This window comes from Empidonax traillii, unplaced genomic scaffold (genome assembly GCF_003031625.1).
Source record: "Empidonax traillii isolate 1590-97213 ecotype Southwest subspecies unplaced genomic scaffold, ASM303162v1 scaffold415:size763157, whole genome shotgun sequence".
NCBI classification, from domain to species: Eukaryota; Metazoa; Chordata; class Aves; order Passeriformes; family Tyrannidae; genus Empidonax; species Empidonax traillii.
In genome coordinates, this window is record NW_020955608.1 from 571,799 (window position 1) to 596,062 (window position 24,264).

At 39.8% G+C, this 24,264-nt stretch overlaps 1 protein-coding gene across 9 annotated transcripts in view; it reads right to left on the reverse strand.

Moving 5' to 3' along the window:
* PLEKHH1 (pleckstrin homology, MyTH4 and FERM domain containing H1) overlaps nt 1-24,264 on the reverse strand; it is a 51,122-nt gene that overhangs the window by 4,333 nt on the left and 22,525 nt on the right. For 7 of the 9 annotated variants that reach the window (XM_027894051.1, XM_027894052.1, XM_027894055.1 and 4 more), the window contains 19 exons: nt 21,578-22,587; nt 19,074-19,152; nt 18,418-18,506; nt 17,754-17,904; nt 16,616-16,755; nt 15,750-15,860; nt 14,596-14,682; nt 13,710-13,871; nt 12,692-12,772; nt 11,570-11,749; nt 11,328-11,436; nt 10,335-10,447; nt 9,489-9,665; nt 8,571-8,668; nt 5,914-6,091; nt 5,507-5,662; nt 2,763-2,863; nt 961-1,102; nt 43-185 (listed from right to left, as the gene is read on the reverse strand). In XM_027894051.1, coding sequence (XP_027749852.1) covers nt 43-185; nt 961-1,102; nt 2,763-2,863; nt 5,507-5,662; nt 5,914-6,091; nt 8,571-8,668; nt 9,489-9,665; nt 10,335-10,447; nt 11,328-11,436; nt 11,570-11,749; nt 12,692-12,772; nt 13,710-13,871; nt 14,596-14,682; nt 15,750-15,860; nt 16,616-16,755; nt 17,754-17,904; nt 18,418-18,506; nt 19,074-19,152; nt 21,578-22,587 — 3,307 coding nt within the window. The remainder of the gene's footprint in view (nt 1-42; nt 186-960; nt 1,103-2,762; nt 2,864-5,506; nt 5,663-5,913; nt 6,092-8,570; nt 8,669-9,488; nt 9,666-10,334; nt 10,448-11,327; nt 11,437-11,569; nt 11,750-12,691; nt 12,773-13,709; nt 13,872-14,595; nt 14,683-15,749; nt 15,861-16,615; nt 16,756-17,753; nt 17,905-18,417; nt 18,507-19,073; nt 19,153-21,577; nt 22,588-24,264) is intronic. The other 2 variants (XM_027894056.1, XR_003572404.1) reach the window with 2 other exon arrangements.

A 24,264-nucleotide genomic window follows, 5' to 3' on the forward strand; every position in this document is an offset into this window, starting at 1 on the left:
AAGCTGTTTTCCGTGCGAAGTTTTGAAGAACCAACAATTTACCTGAGCTGCTCAGGAGTAATGTTTTGCTTGTAGTGTTTGGGGTAGAATTTATCTAAGACCTGATGGAGAAGATGCTGCATTTTCAATTGTGATGTTCCCCCAGGACTTGAAGATCCTGATCGATCCAAATCCCCATATTCCACCTAGGACAACATTATTATTTATAGTACAACAGAACAATGAGGGTTTTAATGCATTAGAACATTCCATGAATTCCCATACCAATAACAACTGTGTTTATTAGTCACACAAAAAGACATAATTAGGCTGGGGAATTCTGTCTACAGCATTTACCATAGTAAATATATACAGAAGAGAACTACTGAGGACATGACTGCCCAAGGAATTATTTACTGATCTAAGAAAGTGAAACAAGATCTCAGCCAGATATTTGTAAGGAGACACATCTGTATAACTGCCAGGCTTTGGGGGTTTATTTCAATTGGCCAATTAAAACAACAGCATATTTGGACCACATCCCCGGGTTATTCATCTGAGTTTACACTGCTTCAACAAATACAACAATCAGTTTCAGCTCAGTAAGAAAATACTATCCTGCTTATTATGCCCACAACCCACATTGTGTGTTTTATGTGGTAAAATGTTAAATGCAGTGGTACTATTTCCATATCTCTGCTAAGGTACTAATTGGAGCAGTTTGGGTGATATTCCAGCCTTGCTGCTTTTTCTGATATTTTCCTTGAGAAGTAAAGGACAGGCACTCCTAGAGCAAATTTCCCTACAGCAAAAGGTGTTCTAACATATGTATACTGGTATAATGTATTTGGCATGGGACATCTCTGTATCTTTGCTAAGAAGAATCACTTTTGATGTAAAAGGTAGCTGCTTAGTCAAAGACACTCAGTGTACAGCTGAAGGAAGACAAAAGAGAGGATTTCTGCCTACAGCCATACCCACCTGAGCCATCAGGGCCGCCATTTCCAGAGCTAATTCCTTATTAACAGGAAACCTTCCATGGGCTATTTCATTGCTGACTTGGAAGGCCAGTAGCAACCGCTCACGGTCTGTCTCACCTTTGGCCTGGCTCCGAAAATATAGTCTAAAAAATAGAGATGATTGTAAAGGTAAAAAGATATAGTGAACTGAAAGTACAGCTGGGAACTTAATCAAGGTAAGGCAAAATAAAAGGTTTTTTTTTTTTTTTTTTTACTGGACAGATTTGGAAGCTGAGATTTGGGCAAGGCGGCTTGAAACATGCTTTCTAGCTTTGGAAGCTCTTTGAATTCTGTAAGCCAACCACAGTGAACCCTTATTAAACACAGCTAAACCAGTATCCGTTGGTCCCCATCAAGCACAGACAGGCAATGTTTTAAGTTATGGCCTTCTGTGCTTATCACAGAAAAGAGAGCTACCTCTGCTGTACATGTGTAAGTTTCTACAGGACAGCCTGGTAGACTTGCCAGCTTGGATCTGACCACTTAAGAGTTGTTAAAAAAGTCTTCCTTTTGCTTCAGCAGGAAATAAGAGACTCAATTAGCAGGCTTTATTTCAAAACTTAAAGAAACATGCTTGTGCATCCAAGTTTCCTACTCTTTTTTATTCCATCCACACTTGCAATTTTTTTGATGTGGTATAGCAAGATTACTAATGGGGGTTAAGACACCAGCTTGAGGAATGCTTCCCAGAACCATTCCTTATGCATGCCAATTTACAGTCCATACCATCTAATTCTAATATTAAAGCTATGTATTGCACAATACCGCATGAGATACTATCCAGTGGATCCATTTGTTTATTTTTATGTCGCTTTGAGATTAACAACACCATTAGGACCATATTGACCTGACACATTTCTTATCAGAGTCCTTGGTGTTAGAACAGCCCATCCTTGGAAACACCTTATCGAAACATCCTTGCTGTCCAGTCTGGGCACATTCCAGTCCAACAAAATAATATTTGTTTCACTCTTGAAACAGATACTGCCTTCTAGGTCAAAAGCAGTAATTTCTGCTTCCACCTCTATTATACCAAGTAACAAAGCTGACAGAAATTTGTTTCCACTATTACAGTCAACAAAATTTTTATATGTTCATTTGCCTGCAAAGAGAATTTACATGCAGAATGCCATTCCTTGTTCTCCTACAGCTCTTGATTCACTGTAATTCAGAATTTATGTCTGTATTATAAGTGATGAACTTGTTCCATTTTTTATTTACATCTTTGTCTTGTACTTCCCTTCTCTACCATCTTTCATCATCTAACTTTTAACATTTCTTTCTTTATAAAGTTTGGGCACTGCTAGTACGTCTCTTCTACAGCTCAAGTGATTTAGAACATTGTTCTTGTGTCTTTTTCATCTCTGTGATTGTTCACTTAATTGCAAGTTTCAGTATATTTGTTTTCACTGGTGATTTTTCCTCTAGGTCTCTCTTCCTCTTACCTAACACACATTATTTAATTAAGTTTTAGTATCTAGGCAAATGAAATTGTGCCAAGTATGTCTTATTGTACTAGAGCCAGTTCTTAACTCTTTTAAAGTCTATTCTGCTATTGCAAAGTGTTTTGGGTTTTACCTCTAGGCCATATGCTTTTGTGTATGTAACATACAAAAGTCATCACATCTCATGTAGGATTTAAATGCATCTTAGCTAAAATAGTTTTGGCACTAATGATACTATAAATTACTGGTCATGTACATATATGCCATTTAGAATATTTAATTAACAGCAGTAGTGAGACCACCCAACAAAAGACAGTACCTGTTCTTATAGGTCAACTTTACAATTCTTGTGCCACCTTCGTATTTCCCAGGATGCAATTCTTTTAAGGCTTGTTCCCATTTAGAAATGACATCACAGATCTTTCAAAAATATGAAGGAGAGAGGAGACACAAACTGAGATGAGATGTATTAATTGAGGGGAAAGTAAGTGAATGAAGCGTTATGGAGCACAGAAGATAAAGAAACAGACTGGATCAGCATAAACACAGCCAAAAGTGACAAAACGTTTCCTTTTTCTATTACATAATATGAAAAAATTAAAGCATTCCAGCTGAAAACTCCAGCTCTAATCTGCAGGGGGGCCTGTTTAAATGAATTCTGGTCTGGTAGTAACTCTTGTGGTTATGTCCACCTTAGCAAGTAGCAAAGCTCAGGAGGAGCAGGTACGCACAGAGGAACATCCATTCCTAAGTCTCTGTGCCCACACTATGTGAGTTTTAAAGGGTTTTTCATTGGATTAGCTTTAGTCTGATTAAGTGACCTGAAAGCCCACTATTATTTTGGATCATACCTTCCAGTTCATGTTTCACATAAAAGGAATAAATTTCATGCTCTCAGGTTACTCCTTAATGTGAGTCAAAGCATGGTTAATAGGAATGATTGATAGGTTTGCTTCAGAAGAGCCCCCCTCGAGCCAAACTAAGCACTAATGTATCCTCTGAACAGGAGCTATCTACATGCATGGCTAAACCAAACCCTTGGATTCAAATGTCCAAACTTTGGTCCTGGATTCCAACTCTGTAACTCAGAGTAATAACATGGTTAATTTGTTCAGTTTCATTCAGCTCCTATTAGTTATTGCAGTCCTTTTATAAATGGTCTAATGAAGGCCCCTACTTCTCTTTTGATGGCATCTCAATAAAAGGAATGTGAACATAAGAATCCACATGAAATACATAATCAGATCTCTAAACCTCTCCTAAGAAGCTATTGAGATTGCCTAGACAAGTAAATAATAACCAGTAAAAGGGATGCCTTTGATTGTCTCAAGCTCCTTTGTTTACTCTGATACCTCATCTCTCTAGATGGTGGTCCAATTACCAGCAAAGCTCCAGATTATCTGATCTGTATCAGGCCATGAAAGCAAACTATATGATTTGGCACTGTCTGTGGCAGTTTCCTTTTCAAATCATCTAATTCAAAGTTATTGGTATCTTCTCCCTCTCTTGCCTAATGTGAAATTTTATACTGTGTAACACTGATTGTTTAAGTTCATAGAGGTATCAGAGTCTATTCAACGTTGCCACTACAACTATTCTTCCATCAGTGCTGGATGACAAATTATTCTCCCAGATTTGTACCAAAATCTGATGTGTCTCATTCACGATGGCTAGCCTGCTCAATTAAGGCAGTCATTCAGCTGCAGGATGGGTAAAAATATCCATATGAAAGACACAAATGTTAATACTTTATTTGCTTTGCTTTTCCCTTGATCTGAGGCACTCTACTCTTAAGCCATACTCAGTAGAGCTTTCTCTGCTAAGTACACTCATCAACAGTGAAAGCCTGAGTTATCTGGAGACAGCAAAGAGATACTTCATAATCCAATAGATGGAATTTATGTAGACATGCCAGAAGATTCACAGCCTAACATAAATTTTTCTCAATTAAGAGTGTCACATTTGGTATCAGTTGTGATATCATGCTCGTGCTGACTAGTTCAGTCATATTTCAATTCTGTCATCAAGACAAATTAAACTTTAATATGTGGCAAAATCTGAGTTAGACTTTTAAAAAATTGACTCAATTTATCATCTACTAAAATTAGACCTTGCTTTGTATTAAGAAGTATATCAGATTAGACTGAGCTAATTATAGGATCACAGGATCATTTAGATTGGAAAAGACCTTTAAGATCTGCAAGTCCAACCATTAATCCAGCACTGCCAAGCCCACCCCTTAACCATGTCCCCAAGTGCCTCATCTTCACATCTTCCAAATACCTACAAATACCACCACTTCCCTGGGCAGCCTGCTCCAATGCTTAACAACCCTTTCACAGAGAAATTTTGTCTAATAGCCAATCTAAATCTCCCCTGGAGCAACTTGAGGCCATTTCCTCGTCCTCTCACTTGTTACTTGGGAGAAGAGACCATACACCACCTCCCTACAACCTCCTTTCAGGTAGTTGTAGAGAGAAATAAGGTTCCCCCTTAAACCTTTTCTCCAGGGTAAATGACCACAGCTCCCTCAGCCACTTACTCTCCAGACTCTCATGACTTACTCTCCAGACCCTTCACCAGCTCCACTGCCCTTCTCTGGACACTCCAGCACCTCAATGTCTTTCTTGTAGTGAGGGGCCCAAAACTGAGCAAGTACTGAGGTGCAGCCTCACCAGTGCCACGTACATGGGAATAATCTCTTCCCTGGTCCTGCTGGCCACATTATTTATGAAACAAGCCAGGATGCCATTGGCCTTCTTGGTCACCTGGGCACACTGCTGGCTCACGTTCAGCTGGCTGTTGACCAAGACCCCCAGACCCTTTTCCTCTGGGCAGCTTTCCAGCCATTCTTCCTCAAGCCTATAGGGTTGGAGGGGGTTGTTGTGATCCAAGTGCAGGAATTAGTATCACATCTGTGAACATAAATCTAGATAGACTATATCCAACTTTATTTGATCTTGAATCATTAAGAAAAAAATATTAGCTATTTAGCAGTTTATTAACCTTTCAGCAGTTCTTCAAAGAAGTATACCAAAGGCAGCAGAGGGGAAAAATAAATACCTTCATGTTGCCCTGCAAACAATGTTCCAGATTCCTGCCAGAAGGATCGTCTGTGAAGAGAGAAAATCCCATGTGGGATGGCTTCCTCATTCCTGTCTCCTGATTGAGTCGCTGGATGAACTCATCAACTGTTGAAGAACCATCAAAACCTATAACCTGCAATGAAAGGGGAATTAATTGAGAATACAAGAAAAATTCAAGAAACATGACACTGATGGGTATCACAACTAGTGAAGGCTGGTATTCTACAGATTAATGTCTCAGGATTAACTGCCAGCTCCAGTGACAGCATTTGCATATCTCCCAATATCTGATATGTGTAAATACCGTGGTTCCACCCCCATGAAAGAGGCAGGTTATGGTGCAGTCCTCTAGTGCCCAGAAGAAAGGCAGCTGTGGTGGCTCACCTGGTAGGTTCCATTCATGAAGTGCACTGGGATGCTGAAGGGGAGTGAGTGGTGGTAGGGATTTCTTAGCAGGATGGACACAATCTCCATCCGGGAGGGCTTGGCTTCCCGCTCTCCAGCCTGCACCGTGCGGTCTACTGATCTCTGGCAGTAGATGGCGTACTTGCCTATTTCACTCCTAGGTGAAGAGTTGGAGAAAAACATGAACATGCTCTAAGTGCCATGTCCTCTTCAGTTTCCCACGCCATGAAAAGCATTCCTCCCTCAGGCTTTTGCTCAAGCAGAGATCTATCTCTGTGCATCATCTCAACAGACTAACACCTTAAGTGAAAAGCTACAACACAAACCTGAGCTTCAAGGACCTGTAAAATTAAGGTAGACAATGGACTCTCCAGGAAGCACAAGAGCATTCCCTCTAGGGAATACTACAAGAGCATACTTCTAGGTGGACTGAACATAGTATAGGAATATTCTCTTCTGTACCCTGTTGCCATCATAGTATCCATTAAGCCAAGATTTGTTCACCCTCAGACTCGCTGTCATGCCAATGGAATTTAGTTACTATCATATCAAATCCTGGTAAATATTAATAATAAATTGTAATGCATTAGCCTCATAGGATTATACAAGTTGTATTTATCAATTTACATGGTTATACAAATTATAAGTTCCCATGTATTAACTCTCTCTGCCAGTCAAGAGACTTGACAGAGATTCAAAGCAAGCTTATATTTGTTGATAGTTCAATACAGGATAGGTGTAGTTTACTGTCTACTGAAGAGAGTGCTCCACTGAACTGCAGCAAAAAAATGTGCCTCTAAAGCCAGGGAGGAACAATCAGTTATACCTTTTAAAAATTTTTAAAATCTACTGAATAAATTTTGAAATGGAAGGACTTATATAGATTTATAATTATGTTATCACTTTGAAGGGGAAATTAATCCCATTCAAGATGCCTTCAGGAGCTCAGTACATGATTAAACCTCTGGTTAAATCTCTGCAAGCAACGTGGAAGTCAGGAGTTCTTATTGCTTACCTCCCCAGTAATATATTTGGACAATTTTCAAACAGAGAATCGTGCTTCAAGAAGAACCTGTTGTGTCTGGCTTCCAAATGCTCCTGAGCCCTGTTGTCTTCTCACCTAGAACTCTACCCCACTTTGCTTCCTCTTTAAGAGACTGGATATATACTCTAAGGTCACCTTTCGTGAAAAACAATACCTAGAATTAAGATGTAGTATAAATCTAGACCATAGGCATTATGCAGTGTAAACACTCGAGTATCTTGCTTTGCTGTGGGAAACAGGGAAAGTATATCTAATTAACTAGTCAAGAAACAGCCAAAGAGACGTAAGTATTCCTAGAGCTAGGCAGAAGGAACCAAGCTGAGTCACACTTAGCAACTGCTCTAAATCTAATCTAAACTACAGATGAATATAGACACATTTTTATGTAATTTCTGGGTTTTTTTCTAGCTCTAATTGTTTCATAGCTGGATTGTGTAAATAAATTTTCTCTTTGCTTCTGCTTAGAGTGTATTTGTTGATAAAGGTACTTTTGGGCTAAGAACCTAGTAGACCATCAGATAGGAATGCTTGAAACTGATTAAATAGATCAGTTCACAGAGCCCAGCACATCCTTATGAAATTTAATAGTCCCCCACAGCAGCTTCACTGCTGGGTTGAATGGGCCAATCTGGGAGCTGGTAATGCACAGGTTTGAAGAGATGGTTTCTAATACTACACAAAAGATCCCTAACCTATTGTCTTAGCAAACAGAGAGAGAGCCTGAACATTGAGGAGTGCCTGATACCCATATTTTCATTTTTGAGAAGAAATTGCAAATGTGAGGCAGCATATAAGAAAATAAAAAAGGCTTGATAGGAGTACACAGATTTCTTTGCAGTGCCAGGAAACTTGTGGCCTGAGTTCCAAGGAGACTTAGGCTTATTATTAGAATATGAATAATTGTTTGAAAGGAAACAACTCTTTTACCTACGTCTTAACAACAGTATATTGTTGCAACAGACAATATCTAGCTGTGACCTCCCTCCTAAGGACACAGTGAGATATGCTGGAGATCAGCATGGAAACAAACCAAGAGTGCAGCATGAACAATGGAGAAAAAGTTATTGCCCTTGCTGTGGATCTTGTACTGCTTTCTTTCAGGCAAAAATGTTACATGCCAAAGAGGCAACAGAAAACACTACTAGCATTTATTTCAGATTAGTTACTTTTTCCTAACTTTTTACAGTTTCCTGAGATGTCCTCTGCCTCACTTTTGTTCTGTCAGTAATGCCTGCTAACCTGACCGCAGAATGTTATAACCTAAAATTTGAATAATTCATTCTAAATAATTACTTTTATCTGTCTTTCTATCAATAGAAGAAAGTTGCTGCATTAGGAAAAAACCTCCCTATGTAGCTCCAGTTATATCTGCAAGAAGTTCTTTTGCTAATATAGGTCACTCTGTTTTATGAACTAGCTTAATCTAAGTGACAAATTAATGTGAATGACTGAGGGCACACAGCTTTATACCATTGGAAACCTGTCCTCTCTCCCACCATGTTTTTGCAGGTGTGTGTTACAAATGCGTCCCTCTTTATCTGATGGAAAAGGCAGTCAGCTTAGCAGAAGAAAATGCTGTTGCAGTCCTTACCTGGGGTCTGCATGTCGCTGCAAATGCTGTTTGATGTACCAGAGGAAGTGATGTTGAGGCAGGAATAGAGGAGCGCACAAAGCGAGGAGTTGCCAGCACTGTGAACATAAAACTGGATATCATCCTTGTTCTGTATTTCTTACCTGCTGTCTTTAATAGAATACTGCAACTAAAATATTGGATGGTGACTAATGCTTTTTGGAGTGACCATTTTTAGACATGTAGTTCAAAATGCTTCAGAGGGAAGTGATGGTCAGACAGACTGCTCTTCAGTATCTCAACCTGGATTCTAAGAAGAGTTCTAAGTGATTGGCTACTTCTGAAAATTTTGACTAGTGTAACCAGAACTGAGTGAACAATTAGGACTTAAATTAATACTATGTAACTGCAAATCACAACAAAAAAAAATACACTGGGGAATTTTGCTTCAAATTGGACCCATTATTCTTCAGGCTGATTTTAATTTCTCATTTCAGCTGGGAATATTATAATTGAGTATGTTCATTCATACTGTAACTTATTAATTTAATTTATTCAGTAATTATAGTGCAAAATTCAGATTTCATGCTTTATAGTAATATTAATTATTTGTGTGCTGTTGATTATCTAAAATGGAAGGCAAAATTAATACCATGTGACAGTTATAGCTAGCCAACACAAGCTATTAATTTTGATTCTGAATATGGTCTGAACAGACCATTTGCAACTGGTAAATGGTTACATTTAAACTAAAATTTATTTTGCACATATTTACATTCTTAGTGTTTCTCTTTGCACATCAGTGCTGGATTCTCTTTCCTCTAGCACACCTTTAGCACTAGCACAATTTTGTGAGAACCAGTCCCATTGCTAATTATTAAAAACAAGGAATTAAATAGCAAGTATTTGCAGAGTGGAAATAACAAAAGAGGAACTGACCTGAATGACTGAGTGGTTCTGGGGTTGTCGGCAGCTGGTCTGTTTAACAAGCTGACAGTAAATTTCATTCTGCAGCTCAACATGTGTCAAGCAGACCTGCAGTGCTGTCTGGGCGAGTGACACATGGTAATCAATAGAGGATGCCTCCACCGGAACATTGATGAACAGCTGACAGGACTGTAAGAGAATGGAAGTTAGTCAATGCCATGAACACAGCAACTCTTCTCTGTTTACAGGCCAGGTTCCTCAGATGCATTACAGACAACTAATAAATAACCTTGAGAGGAGAAAGGAGAATCAATACCTAATTCGTATTCCTCCCTCTTCAGTTATGGCAACTACAAAATTCACTCAACCTCTTGCAGTCTGAGGAACTTACAAGTCAGCAAGAGAATCAAGGGGAAAATGTGCTTTCTGCCTTCCATGCCTATGCTTTACCTTGCTCACACTGTCCAGTCTTACTGCTGATCTTACACTGTTAACGTGCAAAAAATGCAATCTCCAGTGGCTTCACAACTGGTCTTACTGAACAACTGAGTTTATCAGTAAATTGTTTCTATTTCCTTCAATCCAACTATTGAAGAGGAAAGGGGAAGATAAAGCTAACTTTGAAGCATAAAGTTTGTGGGGGACAGTACTCCTAAACCCAGATTACGCACAAGAAAAATTAAACCTCCAAAGAATGAATGACACCTGATATTCAACTGTCCTATTGTAATTAAATAACTCAGCAGCTTGTCTACAGCAACCAATAGTGACAGTAAATGTGAAAACATGACCAAATACTGTTGGTGCCCCAACAACAGAGCAAAATAACTGAAAACCATGCAGTGTCCCTTTAAATACCTTAAAAAGTTTCAGAGCTTCAGTCTGTAGAGCCTCTGATGGCAGAGTGGTGAGGGATGTGTGCAACCCATCTTTACTGTAGCACAACATAGGATGTTTCCACAGAGGAGAACCTGAGGTAGCAAATGGGCAAAAACATGCAGTGTGAGAAACAGAGGAAAGACAACAGTGCTCATGCTGTTGAGGAGCCTTGCTGAAATGGCAGAGCACCCAAGGAAGCAGCACTGCACTAGGTCACATTATTTTTGGTGACACTTTGCTGCTTTCAGCAAAGCCTGAAACAGATAAGGAGTCACCAGCAGCATTAGTCATCAGCAGAAAGTATCGCCATCCTCAACTGTGCCACATCAGAGCTTCTCATCAGCTCTTACCAGGACTCTGGTAAGAAGCTGTTCAGCTGTGTGTTCAAACCCTGCCAGGGCAGCTGCCTGCTGCTGTTGTTCTCCTCTAGTGCAAGTCACTGGTTAGCAGTAAGCAAGGTTCACATATAGTCCAGGAATATGTGAGTGTGCAGGAAAAGAGGATTAAGTATGAATGCACAGGTTAATACATATTTGAGAACATGGTGCATAAACATACCTGCATGAGCATGTATCAAAGATGAGGAGGAATGGACAAACATGGATGTATGTGTAAAGGTTTATACGTGCAGACAAACAGATGTGAAGGTAATTGTGTGTGAGTGTATTTAGAGGGAAGAGCATTTGTCTGTATGGTCAAGATTTCCTGCAAAGGAAAATCAAGACCAACAAAACCAGGAAAACAAAAAAACTCCAGTTCTTTATTTTAATTAATGTTACAGACATTTCAGAGGCTTTAATAAATGATGTGACACTGAGATGGACTTGTCTGGGAACCAGGGGAGAAGGACATTATATAATATGATGTAGTACTGAAATCCCCTTCCCTCACCTTTGGCTGGATTAAAACTGAAAATTGAAATTACTTTTCTCAATACATTGCTGCCATGGAAGAGTTGTGGTTTCTACTTACTAGGGTCTCCCTCTGCATCCAGCAGTTTTCCAATGAGTTGCTCGTATGATGTGCCCACTGTGGTATTTCTGCTACCAGCTGCAACGGTCAGGTGGTACAGCCAGGTATTCTAGGCATGAGGATGAGAACAGTGGGGATCAATTCAGACCTCTTCTCTACAAACAGGTTCAGCCTGTATGACCCCTTTGTTCACTGTGACCAAACAGACTCTTGCTCTCCAAAAAACAGACTGTCTTTTATACCTTCTCCTGTTTGGTGCGGATGAGTAAGTATGTGGGACTCTGGTCCTGTGGGTGAATCACCAGTGTACAGTGGGATGAGAGAAGTCCTCCACCAGTGGCTTCATAATCCTCATCAGAGTCACAGGAACGATCTACTTCTTCCACTTTGGACTCACGCATAGGCAGATGCCCTAGGGGACACTGTAAGGAGTGGAAGCGAGTTAGATAAGGGTAGCTAATCTTCCAGTATGGACAGGGAACACTGGGAAAGAAATGCCAGATCAAACTGTTGGCAGTTCTGTAAAATGTAAGGAATAAATAATAAATTCAGTGTTTAGCTTATGTAATCTTGCATTTCTATAGAATCTCTTCTCTTTCATGAAGTGTGACACTTAGAAAGTATGCCACTACTTTTATTATTTTTCTTGTGAGACTATCTACAGATCAGAATGAGAATATGCAAATAAAAAGATGGCTTTTCCCATAAGGTACTGTTGTCTTCCCATTACACTTAATGTCAGTTGCTCAGTATCTTGAGCCACTGTTTTCTGATCCTGGTCAGACTTTCTGCTTGGTAATGGAAAATAAGTACTCCTAAAATTACATAAGTAAGTAGATTCAGACAAAGAGAAGATATCTGCTGTGCTAACTCTGGAGGTCAATCCCAAATATGAATCACAGTATTTCTTGATATTCTAAAACTTGGGTTTTGAGATAACCAGGACAAAGTAATGTACTATTGGCCCAAGCTTCCAGAAATAGAAGCGCATTATACTAATTAAATGACTCCCCTTTTCCCACATTGTTGTTGCTACTAATTTTCATGACAGTATGCAGATATATATCAGCTGCTGTAATAAAGTCTGCTCTAAAGGCTTGACAAGACCAAATGGAGAAAGTGAGAAACAAGATATACAGTGATATGAGAAAGTTCAGTCACTTGCATTTTAAGTCTGCTGTCATTCTAGTTTTAAAAAAAAAAAATCAGAGAAAATATTGATTCTGTTTGTGGAACAGATGCTGTTAGAAGAGGAAAGTACAACCAAGGAAGAGCTTGAAGCATGAGACACAGAAGCAGTAGAAGGAAAGAAAGCTTCACGAGAAATGGGAGAGTTCAGGAACAAAAAGGGGAAAAGGAACTACCTTATCTTCATGATTTCGATAGTAGTAGAAAGTTTTTCCAATCAGTGCACACCAGACCAGCTTAGAGTGACCATGCTTGACCTGCAAGGAGGACAAAGAAATACAGGCTTTTAACATCAGCAGTGTTGCTGGAACAATTTTCTAGAATTTCAACTTCCAATTCACCTCTCCCTTAAAACCTTGCTTATATTATTTGTCTTATGCTAATATAAAGCTCCTCTCAAAACATACAGGGCACCACTTCCAAAAGCAGGAAAGTACTCCTAAGTAGACATGACATGGGGTGCTTACGGAAATGGGTCTAAGATTTGGTGAAGTATTTTACTCATTCATAATAACTTATCATTTCTGTATTCTGAAATACAATATGAAGAATCACCTATTTAAAATTATAAAACCAAATCAGTTCATCTCAGCAGGAAAGACCAGCCAACCTGTAGTCTGAGGAGCTGTTTCCTGTTGTAGTAAAACAACAAAAGGTACAGGTTGTCTTTAGCCATCTTAGAAGCTGATCAGAATGATATTAAAATATTCATAGTAACTTGCAATGCAAAACTAATCTATGAAAATGGTATAAAGCATAAGAATTCTCAGCCTTTGTAGCTTACACTAATGTACATGCAGTCTGTTATGACTGGAATAAATGCTAACCTAGAACCATACAAGCCATTTCCTTGGAACTCTCCAAGTTACAGACCTATTAAATGTGACTTAATGGTTTCCTGATTTTTTTGCTATGATATGCTGTGAATTCTGTTAAAGAAAAGCACACATAAGCTAGATATTTGTTATTACTTACTATTTGACAAAGTTGGTGTCTTTCAGTAGCCTTGTTTGTCCCATTCCTCATCATTTATATAAATGTTTTGCTTTGAAATACAGAAATCTACTGCCACTTTTCTTTCTTCCCCTACGCTTACAGGGAGTATTGAAATACTAATTTCTTGCTCACATTTACTGTACAAACCAAGAAGTTGGTACTGATCCAAACCGAATAAAGCATGAAATATTATTTTACCTTGGTTAGCCAACCTTTCACAGTAGGTTTATCTTCACTGTGAGGAACACCAACAGGACTGGTCACTTGTACTCTCAGGATACTCTGTAGGACATGAATCCATTCCTCCAGGATGTTGGGTGAGTCTGCTGTCAGGAAGTAGGTCCTCTTTTCTGTCACAAGCTAGAAGGAAAAGGAGTGAGAAAATACAAATCTACACACCTACAAATCTTTTCTTCAGCTGCTGAGTTTCTTCATCTCATGCAGATTTTTTTTTTGGTCATTCAGGAGGGATTTTTTGAGGGTAAGAAAAAAGGTACTAATCCTCAAAGCCCAAGTGAAAGAAATGAAACTCAAATAAGTCGAATTCTCATAAGCTCTCTTGATGTTTTTCCTGGATATTGAGGCTTTATGTCCTCTCTCATCCTTTCTTGTTTCTCAGTGCTGCTGCAAATTTTTCATTTTAAAGGTGTCTACATAAATGTGGGGGTTTTGCTGCCTTCACTTTGCATTGCATTCTGCATTCACTACCTTGTAACTCTGAAAGGAAAGATGCTATGAATTTAATAGTATTAAGCCTTAGCAACTTTAATTCCATAAGAGCAGAAAGGTAGCTCACAGGTGAGGCCACGTGCCTTTCAGAATATGAGAGAAACTTCAATGCTGCCTTTATTATAAAGTCCTCTAACATAATGATGCAAAACTGAATCCACTGATGGGCTAACTTCTAGTACTTCAAAAGTAGGAATCCAGCACTTCAGATGTTTCTTCAGATCCTCCAGGCATGTAAAATCAGGCTAGAGATCTTGTGAGAAGAGTTTTTCAAAAAAAGGAGATCCTAGGTACTATCTCACTCATCCAGCCACTCAGTGTATGGTTATCTGCAGGCTAAAAAAGCAATGCCTACCTGGAACGTTTGGGACCCTTCACCTCTGACAATTTGGCATGAGGAATTCAGCTCCATCTGCCCTTGTGGTTTGCGGATAACATCGCTCTGAGGAAAGAAAAGCAAACAGTTTTTTCAGTAGGAAACCTCGGATGGATCTTAAAGTACTTATATACAGCAATTAATATGCATGTGCAGGTCAGGTTGCATTTGTGAGCTGGAAAGGACAGTTGAAGGCTGCCAGGTTGACTATGAGACAGTGTGATCCCACTGCAATGATGAAGCAAAAGTCTCCTCAGTAGTGGTAGACAATATAACAAGGGTCATGGTGACAAATACTGTCTTATGATGTTCAAATTGTACATTAGAAAAAAAACCCAAACCACCAACAAACCAAAGCCTTTCTCACTGGGAGGACAATATAATACCAAACGTACTAGGATGGTGGCTCAATTTCCACCTTTAGAAGTTTTCAAGATTCAGCAAGACAAAACCATCGGTTTGGGGTAAAACCATCTACAGCTGATGACAGTCCTTCTTCAATGTGTTAGTTGGACTAGGGTCTTCCAGAAATCACTTCCAACAACAGTCTAAATTCTGAATATGTATGAAATTATATATATATATATATATATGAATATGGTATATATATGTATGAATATAATATATATGTATAACATGTTTGTGCATTTTGATGGGTAAACCCAGTGTCAGAAATAAAGATGCTCTGTGCCCTAGGATGTACTTTTTCGGAAAAAAATAAAAAAAATTAAAAAGTTGAAAATCAGTCTTCTCAATATTCTTGACTTGTAAGCAAAGATGTGTATAAACACAGAAATACTGTGTAATTATGGAGGTATGGAGGAAATTGCTGTCCAGAGGAAAAAACTGTGGAAGGTGAACATCCCTAAGTATAATTCTCTGTAATGTAGCTAAATACAGCACAATAATGAAGGTAAACAGCAGTATTTTATCGTACATACAAATTTTAACTTCACGAAAGCTTATTTTCAATTTTATCCTAGTTTTCTAGTACTTCCATGTCCATGCAGGAGGGTGAAAAATTAAAGAATCCAGCTTTCTTCCCCCCTGGAAGCTGCAGTTTCCCTCAGAACCCCATGTACTGACTGATGAGTATTTCTCCAGAGAGGAGTAAATGTATTCCAGTGACTTACCGGAGACTTATAGTACATGATTTGTCTGTTTCGAAGAACAAACCATCGTCTCTTCCACATCTTTACCTGGCTGCCCATTTTGAGCAAGTAACCTGATTTCTCCATGGGTTCCTGGAGGGCAAAAAACAAAGGGGGTAGGAGATTATCCTGCACCTCTCAAAATACAAATGAAAGTGTGCTGGAGTCAAGCCCAGATGTTTGCTGCATCATTTTCTGCTTTGTTTAGTAGCAGCCATCAAAGGTCAGTGCTCTCTGCTCAGCTTGGAGAGACTCCTAAACTATCTGTGTAGCTGCAAATTCCACTTTGTGTTTCTTTATTAAAGAGGCATCTGAAGATAATTTCACTGGTTGTTTGATGCATTATAAACTTACTTGTCTTCCTACCAAAACACTGATATTCCAAGTAAAAGTGAAGGCTGTCTCTACACCATGATGAGACTCCTGTTCCTTGTCTGCTTGATCTCCTAAATTCAAGAGTACAGAATTTATGCTATCCATGTCTCAGGTTTTTTTTCCTAGAGCAAAATATTTTATCCTGTCTCATTCCTTCCTCTGAATTTCCAAACTTGTTTTGTGCCAAAAGTGTAAGGCCATCAATAAAGTAGAATATGACTACAGCAAATCAGTACAGATCATCAGGAAAGAATACAGTCCTTGATGCATATATTTTAATCTAACCCCATAACAGAAATTGCACCTTCTTCTGAAGCATTAGATAGTGTCTTTTGATACCTGTCAGCTGGACCAATAGCCCAGTCTGTCAGAGCATCACTTTGCAAGGGATAACTCAATATATTGTAGTTATGCTTTTTCAAGGCCAAGGCTCTGTTTGCATCCCTTTACATCTGGAATGTAGCAAGACTTACAGTGCAGATTCCACCATCAGTGGAATAGGAAGATGTTCGCTGTAGCTTATGTTCTGGCTCTGAATAGTCATCATCCAAGGAATAGGCATCAGGAGGGATGGCATAGTCACTCTCAGAGCTCAATGAGGACATAGATACACCTGTTTAAAACAAAGGAAGGAATAAGAATCATGGCTAGACAGAAGCATGCACTAAACTTTTTCCCACTCTGAAAAGGTTTCTGAGTTCACCATTAAGGCTTTTTTTTGTTCAAGAAAAAGAAATCAGATCAGACTTTGGAAACTCAAACCCCACTAACCAGACTTCTGAGACCTCTTTTTCCCTAGGAAGACAAGTAGTGAAAATGAGTTTTGGATACTGACTGTGAAATAAATTTATTGTTGAATAAAGACAGAATAAAAAAAAAAAAAAAAATCAACAGACTTGTTATCTCAAGGACAGACAGATTGTTTTCAGCTGTAAACATCCATTATAAAGTCTAAAGCCCTTCTGCTTCCAACTAAGGAAAAAGCTCCCTCACTAAAAATGGGGCTTTGCTTTCTGTGAATCTTCCACCATGGCAATGCAGAGACACATCAGCCAATGCATCACAAAAGTTAAGACTACATGAAATATGATTCTATTTTATCAGCTACCAATTGTAATGAAAATTCCATTCAAAGATCCAGTTTAGCCTTCCCAGCAGGTAAGAAAAAATGTCCTAGTCAGGATGCAAAGTACCTGATGCCTCTAAAAGATAGGAAAGACTTCCTTACTGGTCAAGACAATACCAGCCAGTGACAAAGACAAAAAAAACCCAAACAAACATTTTCTTTACTGTGCCAGTACTAGCTTGCTTTCAAGGAAAAGTCACAGAAAAGGTACAGAGGACTGGATATGTGATGAATTTGGGAGATAATCCTTCCCACAATCTAAGTTTAGCAATTGCCTGAATGGAAACCTATCAGCAGTAAAAAGCACCTAAGAGAACAGGTTTCTACTGAGTAGCTGTTGATGTCTGCACACATTCTGGGAGAACTCCTTAGTCGCCTCACTATGGCTGAGCATTTGCCTGTCACTGACAATGCTGTTCAGGGCATCTTGCCTCACCTGTGATGACAACAGTTCATGCTGCTCAGTAGCCATACTCCCACTTTACCTCTTTTCACTGCACGAGGGCTGCCTGGCATGCTAGCTTTCCTGTTCTCGGATCCAGCAGTGGAAGTCCTTAAGCTGGCATGGGAGCCACAGTCATCATCAGATCCTGAAGATTCGTCTAAGAAAGGCACGTTGCTGATCTGTGTGGCTTTCTGAAAAACAGACCTGTATTGGTCAGCATGTGAAAGAAGAGTTTCTTCAGGACAATCCCTGCTTACTTAATAAGGAGGCAGAGCAATCAATGCCCTTCATTTTCACACCAGCTTGCCCACTTCTGCCCCAGGGTTCTTCATTTCCTCCCTTTCTGATCTGAGAACTTCCATGCTGGACTCTCTAGTCCCATCTGTTTGGGTCTCCTCTGGTTACACCCTCATACTGTTCCACGAGCCCTGTGCTCCATTTCATTCTTTAGGCTGCACCCACCATCACCTCTAGGTTTCTACAGCCTCATAGTGCAACTTCCTGGACCAAAACTGCTGCAATGTTCTGTATTCCTAAACACATTTATCGTTTGCTACTCCTTCTGCATTCTTTTGGTGTCCAGTACTTCCTGACATTCTCTGATTTTCTTTCCTTCGCTGCACAGCTTCATCCTGTTTTCTCTAAAATTATTAGCAGGCCTGGACCATGCTTTTCATAACAGGAAAAGTGAGGTAACTCCTTACCCCCTTCAGCGTAGTGTAGACTGGAACAGTGACATTTCTGTAGATGAGACAGGTAAATGGCCCAGAAGTTGAACACGAGAAATTGGAAACTGGAAAAATTGAGAGAGAGAGCAAGAGAGCAAGTAATACAAACTGGTGAAAAGGTGAAGGTTTCAATGGAGAAGCATATCAAGGATTGCTATCCTGGACAATCTGGCCTCAAAAAGGCCAGGGAACACGTTATTAATTATATACAACTCCCACAGAGAGCTGCAAAGTTCTCTCCATTTAGCCTGTAAGATGTCTTACCCACCCTGTGCTCTCCATGGTACAACGGCAACCTGGTGCCCCACGTCCACACAGATAAAAGCCCTAACAGGGGACAGTGATGGGGAATAAGACTAAAAGCAGGCCACAGACATGCAGAGGCAGAAGACTGGCTACAAAAGTGATGAAGGACATAATGGAATCCCTGAAGATGTCACTGAACATAGAGGCACAAACAGCGCAGCACAAACCATCGCTGAGATCAGATGTGTCCTCTTCCAGTCCTATCTGTGAGATGAAATTTACTTTGAAAACAGGGAAGGAAATGAAGAAACGTGAACAGCCAGAAGCCCAGGTACCGCACTGTCACCATAAACTCCCTCTAAAGATGGATCTTGTTTAGAACTTACAGCATCTGGAGGTATCATTCACCATGGCCACTTCAGACAACCTCATGCCAGACTTCGCCACAGCATAGATTCGGCTCTCCTGAAACAATAATACCACGAACAACAATGATCAGACAAAAATGTGATTCTTGCAGAAAGAAATGCTCATGTCACAGAATCACACCACAGTCACAGCTTTGGGCAGGAAGGAGGGGCTCTCTTGAGATTGCTGTATTCCACCCTATGTTGTGTGAATGACCATTAGTGGAAGCATGTTACTCTGTGTGAATCCCCAGCTACAGAGATGATATCACAGACTGGAACACCTACATGCAATTATCAATAAATTATTATATCACAGCTTGGAAAGAGATGGGAGATTTCTACTTTATAAACAATGCATTAAAATGAATAAAGAACTGCCAGAAACCAGGACAATTTATTGAGTCACCACCTGCAAAGGATGCCCATTCTCTGATAAGGGAATGAAAGAAATGCCTGGAATGATCTCAATAAGCCCGTGTCTCAGTTATAACAACATACAGAGCTTTCAGTTCAAAGAATCTCCAACTGCTTCATGAATTGGTAACAATTCCAGCGGGAAAACCCAAATCTGTATCTAAATGCAATATTGTCACTAAGACATTAACCACTCTGAAATGGATAAAATCCAAAGCTAGGAAAATCTTGCTGCTCCTAAAAGTATATAAACACTATGAAATAGCCCACATAATACATATACATGAAAGTACCTAAGACTGTGAAGTCAAGTACACAAAAAAAAAAAAAGAAATTACAGAGTAAGTATTTTTGTATGTATTCACATTGAAATTTAGTTTCTAATGAAATACTGTGGGAATCTTTTTCCCCAGACAACTCCTATTCAGGGAATGCAATGGATATTTCTTACTGATTATGCTACTATTTATTATTCTATTCATGACTTACTGTTTGATATACTTAAAATTGCCCTACTTGGATACATTTACTTGACTCTAGTCTAAAGGAAAAAACTGCAGTTTCTTTTACCACACTATCCATCTTCACTCCCAGTACAGTTCCATATTACGGACTGAAAAAAAATAAATTCCCTTGGAAAAGTGGATGTGATTATACTGGGGTTTAAATTGGTATCGTAAAGGATACAGTCAAAGACCACAATTAACATTTAGTTTTCCTTGAGAATAAATTTATAAAACATAAGAATTAAGAATGAGTGTTTGACTTTGCACCTTCAATCAATTACTTGTTTACCTAAGCCTTTTAAAAAAGCAAATAAAACCAGAATCATCTCTTTTGACACTACATTGATTTTCACCAGGTTAGACTGACACAGACTTTGGCCTCTTTAGGAGCCAAAGTTGACAGAGTACCTTCAGAGTCGGTCCTGAAGGGCAAAGGAGTCCAGCAAAACTGAACATTCTTCAAGAAGGAAACCTTAAAGGTGCAGGAACAGGCCATCCCCATGTGCCGAAAGATGAGACAGTGAGGAAGACCGGCCTGGCTGAACAGAGAGCTTTGGTTTAACCCAGTAAAAAAAAAGGAGTGTTTATGACCTCCAGAAGAAAGGGCAGGCAACTTAGAAGAACTACAGGCAGGTAGATCACTGAGCCACTGTCCATCACTTATCAGCAATCCCAGTCAACTGGGAAGGTCAAAGGAAGTTGGCAAAAATGACACCCATCTATGAGAAGGGCCAGAGGAGGATCTGAAGAACTACAGACCTGTCAGCCTGACCTCAGTGCTAGAGAAGGTCATAGAGCAGATCATCCTGAATGCCATCACACAGCATGTGCAGGACAGCCAATTGATCAGGCCCAGCTGGCATGGGTTTATGAAAGACAAGTCCTCCATGACCAACCTGATCTCCTTCTGTGACAAGGTAACCTGGTCAGTGGTTGGGGGGAAGGCTTTTTCTTTTTTCCAACCTAAACAATTCTATGACTAGCAAACAGTCTAGCTGACAAGTAACTGAAAGGAAGAACAACAAACCCCTTTCTCACATAATGTAAGCAACAGGACATGTATACCACTTCATCAAAGGTTTTCACAAAATTTTCCTAATAGCAGAATCATACCATGAGATAGGAATGCTGAGATCTAATCCCTGTATTTATTCTAGTATTCACAGATTTTTCTTACTTTGGAGCTATGTCATCTGGTCCACTGCATTTATGAGTCATTTTCTATCTTACACTATGTGACAACAGAACTAAGGACTAACTTTTGATGACCCATAATGATAAACCACAATGCAGCACCTCTTGACTTTCCTTTATATTCCTATGTTTCTTGAGCACTGTTTTTTCCATGAATTTTTTTCCCCTTATAAAGAGAAAAGAAGAAAAAAAATTGTCAGTGGAACCAGCATGCCCCTGTCATGCTGGAACTGTCAGACTTGGTGGCTCAAGAATGTAACCCATGATGTCTACAGGTAACAATTGCTTGAGCTGTTGTAGCCTAACTACTGGGCACTACTCAAAGATAAGCAGCACTTCTCAGCCTGTTGTCCTTGCATTTCTTACCCATGATGGGAATCTGTGCAGTGGTGGTGTTGGAGGTTTACCTCCTGGGTCGAGTATGCCGGCCTCAGAACTCACAGCTTCTTTCTGCCCTGCAGGTAAGTGATACATTTCCTCACATGCTCCAGCTTCTTCCCTCAGCAGTCCACATTCTGTATCCATCTTCTCCGACACTCCATCATCATCAATATCTGTCTCCTCCACAAGCCCATGGCAGACTGGAGGGTCTGTTATGGGCTGGAAAGTGCTAGTCTCTAAGTGCATTACACGATGGAAAGAATTAGCCCCTGGCTGTGGTTGGCTGTGATGTCTCTTGGCCAGTTGGATACTGTCTCTTGGTGTATTGGGTGTTCGTATTTTTGGAAAGGTCATACTACTCCCAAGGCTGCATTCCCTCCCTGCACAGGAGGAATGTGCTGTAACAGCTGATGTTGACACAACCAGGGATGGTTCAGCAGTTTGGAGACGGCCCTCAAGCATGCTCATTATTTCTCCTGAGGAAGAGGAGTCCAGCTGGCGGGAGTGGAAGCTGGCACTCAGATCATCAGAGAAGCGAGTGCCATCGAAACCCACTTGGTTCAAGGTGCTCACAGCACTAGAGTTTTCTTTCAAAGATGACTGAAAGGTCAAAGACTCAAGAATTCTTGTCGTCTCGGCTGGAGAGTCCACTGATACAGGATCAGAGCACCCTAAACTGTGTTCAGAATTTACGGCTGCGAATACATCTTCCTCTGTGGAGCGATTCCAGCTTGATGGGTCAGACATGAGCTTCAGCTTACTCTGGGAAAGCAGAGATTTATCCTCTCCATTCTCAGTAAACATGACACTGGCAAGGACTGTATTTGCTGAAGAAAGAACATGCTTGGTAGGTCCTGTCTGACACAACTCTCTGAAACCAGGGGCAAGAAGCACAGATTTCTGGTCTATCTTCTCAGCAAAAGAGGCCTGTGATGATCTGGGCTTCAGGGAATTACAGTTCCAAAGAGATTCAAAGGGAGGAATGCTGGTCATATCTACAAGGGAGGAGAACATATGGTTAGGGCCTTCAAATGCTTTAATGTCTTAATTGTTGCTTTCTAATGTATGCCCATGCCAGTTGTATTTCAATAACACCCTGGCCTGGTCAGGACTATATAGAACAGGAAAGAGATTGCTGGGTACAGTTATAACAAAAGTGCTATACATTTATAACTGGGAATAGCATAGGAGAGATGAGCAGGAAATGATTAATCACTGTTTCTTACAAAAGTGGAATTAAGGGGCACCTAATGAAATTATCAAGCAGTGCATTTGAAATTTACAAAAGGAAGGGTTTTTTCCAGACAAAAAAGGGAATACAATGCTACAGATATGCCAGAAAAAGTAATGTAGCAGTAGTATGGAAGCTCTGGCCTAGAAAATTCCTAAGCTACTGACAGCAGAAGCTGGAAGGGTATATGGAGAGGAAGACAGGTTTACTTGCAGTATTTCCTACACTCTTTCCTGAAACATCCACAACCAACCAGGAGATGGGATCCTGGCCTAGGCAAGCTTTCAGTCTAATGCAATATGACAGCTTTTACTCTTACCTATACACAGTTATGTCTCTTCTCTCTTAAAACAGCCATGAGAAGGAAGTGCATTTACCCACACAATCCTGTCAAAAACATCCAAGTGGCCAGAACACTGCTTAGCATTGCTTTTGGCTTTAGCGGACCTACAGTGATTTAAGTCATCTAATAAGATGGTATGATTCCACCCCTTCCCAAGGGCTAGATGAGACTTCCAGGAAAGGTATGGAGATCTTCTTAAGCATCACACTAATCAATGAGGTTACTCTCTTTTCAAGAGTTTCCCTAGACCTTTTTGCTATCCTTTTGTGCTATATGACCCACGCAGTACTTTTTGTCACAAAGTTTTATAATAGTTTCTTATATGATTTCGCTGTAAAATCTTTTTCTTTTCTTAGTTCTTTCTCTGCCCTTTCAGTTCCTATATTAGAAGATGACATAAAAAATAGATCCTAGATTGCTGTCCTTTTTCTATTTAGTACCTACACTTTATAATTCTTGTACATTCTTCCTTTCCATAATCAGCAGATTTAAAGACTATCTCAGTTCTATGATTTCTTTGGAATAGTAGCTTTAGGGTACGAGAAAGAATGAATAAAACTTGGAGTGGTAGAGAATTTTTGATTGATGCTGGCATTTATATACTGCCTGACTGAAAAAAAACCCAAATCATTAGATGCTTTGGAAATTGCAAAATATGGGTGAGTGTGACTCTGCATAGGTATCACTGAAAATGCTGCCTTAACATCAAACTCTATAGGTATTTCTTAACCAGCAATGGGATTTACAAGGAAGTAGAAACAAACTGAAGACACAAAATTACAGAGGGAAGAGCAAACAGTAGAATAAATTACTGGTGACAGTGGAGAGCATGAAACCTGCTGAGAAAGACAACCATGAGACCTTGGTGCTTGAGTCACGAGGAACTGAATGTTAACGAAGCTAACACATAACACTGGCACACACAAATCCTGGCACACATTTTCCCCTGACCGTGAGGTAAATCATTAGTGTAGACTGAAAAGAGGCCATTCATTTTAAATATTGCTGGTATTTTTGCAGCCTCCTGGATGTGACAGGAGATTAAGAAGAGGAAGCTGTTACTATTAGCATAGCAAGCAAGAAGAGATTTGTCTCTCT